We start from the raw sequence: 3,876 nt of genomic DNA, 5'->3' as shown, positions 1-3,876 counted from the left end.
ACCGCTCGGTCTGGGGGCGTTGAGGAAGCTGCTGCTGCCGCCGGCCGTTTGGGCACTACTTGGCGGCAAATACGTGTTTTCGAGCCGAGCTGCGGTCGCCACCGCCACCAACACTGAAACCAAAAACTGAAAAGCAAATAAAATCCGCAATTATTAATTCTCTTACCAATTTCATAATTCTACTAATTGAGAGACTAAAAACGAATGATTTGATATGAGATGCCTTTCGCTTTTATAGTTCGAGTACCGAGGATGAGTCTCATGGGATGATATACTTAATTTAGGAACATTTCACAATTTTGTATTCAAGGCGAGCAGGGTTAAAACTGTAATAAGTAATTTTAGTTAAAGGTTACAAATATATCGCTGATTATTATCAAAAAAATTTAAATATCCGAGTAATTGAGACTCGAGGCGATCCCAAATTCTATTTATCACGCCGCGGAGACTTAATTAGCCGATTTAACTGCTAAACAACTTTTAACTAGTTAGCCATAAACATATTTCATCTTTAAGTCATCCAAAATGCTATTTTAATTGAGAACTTTGATACAAATTTCCGTGTCCTTGTTTTTTTGCAAAAAATCAAATTCAGACCAAAACTCATTAATTTGGGCTGTTTTTCTCTCCGGCCGTACACGGCAATAAAAAGCTTTCGTATGAGGCTTTGTATGAGCATAACACAGCTTTCGAGCTTTTCAGGATTTCATTTAATTTAACAAAGGGTTTCCGAGTAGTTTATTGAACAGTTTCAGTGCCGATATTACAACGTTACGAATTATAAGATTAAAATTATGTTTTTCTTAAATTGAAATTCTGCAAATAGAGCCTGAAAGCTCCTTACAGTGTTGCCAAATCTGTTGAAATTTTACCAGATCTGGTGATTTTTACACTAATTTAATGGTTTGGTCAAATGTTTTGTAAAAATTCAAATTTCTGATGATTTTTTAGAAACGTAACTGTACTTCCAGCAGGAAATTAATGTATTTTTTAATCAAATGTTAGTCAAATTAACGTTTTTAATTTGATTTTTCAATTATTGATATAGGAAATTCAGTTAAAAATGATGCCACTATTTTTTTGTATTTTTTTGAGCATTTTGCACCTTTCAAAAAATAGTTTTATTTTTTTAAATGATATTTTACTCAACAAGGTAAAAAAAATACTAAAGTGGGTCAAAAAGAACATAATTTTGTTCATTTTTGAGCGTTTTTGTATGTCTTTAGACAGGAACAGAACTATTTTGCAAAATTTCGTTAAAAACAAACCGAAAATTTATCAAATCAGTTCAAAACTAGTGTTATTTTTGCATTTTTAGAGTGTTTTAGCACGTTTATAAGATGTATTTAAATTTTTGCTGAAACTGACTGAAAAATTACTAAATTAGATGGAATTATGAAAATAGATTTAGTTCGTTTTTGAACCAGACTAATTTATTTTGTAGGATATTCTCATAACATGCTTAAACACTACAAAAATAAATCTAAATTGACGTTATTTCGTTTGTTTCATTTGAATTAGCTGTTTTGAGTGAAATTTTGTGAAAGAAATAAGACAAAAAATACAAAATAATTGTCGAAAATTTTGTTAATTTGCAAGATTTTGCTAAAACAAAGCAAAAAAACCATCGAATTAAATCATTATTTTTGTCTTTATCAAGTGTTTTAGCATGTTTTTTTAAGTAAAAACGTAAATATTGGGTGACTGTAAATGATTTTCATTTTTTACCTCAAGTTGGTGTCAAATTTAAAGTTTTAGTTAGGCAACCTTGACTTTCAAATTCAAACGTCAAACTTTTATATACAACAAAAGAAGGATTACGAATAATTATTCAGTGTTGCCAATAGATTTTTTGACACAAACATTAGTAGTTACCCGGTATTTTGCAAAATTTAATTAAAAACTAGTCAAATAAAATTGAAGAAGACTAAAATTGAATTAGACTAAATAAAATAGCGCTATTTTTGCATTTTTTGAGCATTTAAGCACGTTTTTGAGCAGATTTGCGAGATTTATGTAAAATCTTCGACAGTATTAAAAAAATTTAAATCATACATAGTGTTCCGGATCAATTTCACATTAGAAGTATTGGGAGTTTTAACAATGATTTTGTTTATCGCCATAATCGGTTAGGTTCTGTTCAATGAAAATATTTTAAAGATGGCGGCATTTCCGGTTACACCGGAAGTGGATATCAACTTCGTTATTTTAAATAGAAAGTTATATTTTTTATTGCGTTTTTGGATCATTCAAGTAATTTTGAGAGAGTTTTATTAGCCTTCCCTATACCTAAGTTTAACCGTTTTTGATGTATTTATTCTTTTTTAAAAGTTTTTGGACTTGAATCTTCCTATTCAAAAACCGATAACTTTACCATTTTGTATTATGTTGAAACCGTATTTGGGCCTACGAGAGAGAAAGGTTAGATCTTTCCTTTGGTATATTCATAATTGGAAAAATAATTAACAAACCGTCAAAATGTAAGATTGTCATAGAAATAAGAAAAAAAATAGAATATTAAAGTTACTCAAATTTAGATTAAATAAATTTTATTTGTATATACGACGAGAATAACTCAATTATGAAAAAAACTTGTTTTTTTTCAGTGAGAAATATTGATATGGTAAACTATGCTAAAACTACCATGGATGAATTTCTTCAATTGTAAAAACAAGTCAAAATAACTTGGAAATCATTAAATTTAGGTATAGGGAATGTTAATATAGATCGATGCAGAATTAAATTCTCTTTCATTTAGTCAAGAAAAAAGTGGGGCCTTCCATTTGAAAAAATTCAGTTACAGGTATTTGAATTTTCCCAAACGTAACCTTAAATTTTGGAGGTTTGTTATTTATTTTTCCAATTATAAATACACGAAAGAAAAGATCTAACATTTTTTTTTATAGGCCCAAACACGATTTCAAAATAATTAAAAATAGTAGAGTAATCGATTTTTGGAGAGAAAGATGCAAATTCAAAAAATTTCAAAAAAGACTAAATATTAAAAAAACGGTTAAATTTAGGTATAGGGAAGTCTGATAAAATGCATATAATCAAAATTTTAGATAAATATTACTGTTAGAACTTAAAATACTTCTAATGTGGGGTTTAGCCGGAACAGCCTGTATATTCTTGTAATTTGGTTATAATAGGTGTAAATCTGGTAACTTTTCAGCTCAGATCTGGTGAATTCAATTGTTTTGAACTGGCAACACTGGTTCCTTACTTCTAACTCAAGTTAAATCATGGCCATGAGAAGTAAAAAAGGAGTTTAGGGATTGTAAATAAAAATATTTCTTTTGGTTTGCAAGAATTTCTTGTCATTTCTATATTAGGTCAGAGCGCCCGGAGCCAATGATCCGGTCCTCCGTAAAAATAAACGGAATTAAGGCGCATGATATTTGATTCGACGGTAATGTAGAACATCCTTGAGACGCCTTTTCACATACCAAAGATGCGTGCAATTAGCGATGAAGAGCTTGAGGCGTCGAGTCCATCAAAACTCAATTAACAACTTGTTCTTCACCGAGCTGTTTTCAATGAGTTATTTAACTGTATTAATGCACGAGGAAATGGGGGAATTACCGTAATAATGCCTTAAAATTACCTAATTGATTGAGGAAATTTCTCGCCCTTGATGCTACTGAATTACCATAAAAATATTTTTAATCTGGATCTGTCGCATCATGTGAAGGTGGGCGACTCATTACCACACCGATTTTACGAAATTAGAATTTTTGATAGCACTTTTGACCATGAGCATCCAGGAGCGTAATTAATTATTAATCTAGGGAATGTGAAATTACTCAGATTTTATTTTTATTGAATGTTTTTATTGAGGTTGAAAGTAATTGGTCACCACACACAATATGTTAC

The 3,876-nt window shown here is 30.3% G+C and overlaps 1 protein-coding gene across 1 annotated transcript in view; it reads right to left on the bottom strand.

Moving 5' to 3' along the window:
• LOC123007723 (pupal cuticle protein 36-like) overlaps positions 1–261 on the bottom strand; it is a 3,624-nt gene extending 3,363 nt beyond the window's left edge. Inside the window, exons 1-2 of the mRNA XM_044403140.1 lie at positions 167–261; positions 3–126 (exon numbers count right to left, since the gene is read on the bottom strand). Of these exons, the coding sequence (XP_044259075.1) occupies positions 3–126; positions 167–175 (133 nt within the window). The 5' untranslated portion in view covers positions 176–261. The remainder of the gene's footprint in view (positions 1–2; positions 127–166) is intronic.
• Positions 262–3,876: the final 3,615 nt, after the last annotated feature.

This window comes from Tribolium madens, unplaced genomic scaffold (genome assembly GCF_015345945.1).
Source record: "Tribolium madens isolate multiple individuals breed KSU strain unplaced genomic scaffold, Tmad_KSU_1.1 Scaffold_3;HRSCAF=73;Tcas5.2_LG2, whole genome shotgun sequence".
Classification (NCBI taxonomy): domain Eukaryota; kingdom Metazoa; phylum Arthropoda; class Insecta; order Coleoptera; family Tenebrionidae; genus Tribolium; species Tribolium madens.
Note: the sequence above shows the minus strand (reverse complement) of the source record. Positions and strands in the feature narration are given on the sequence as shown.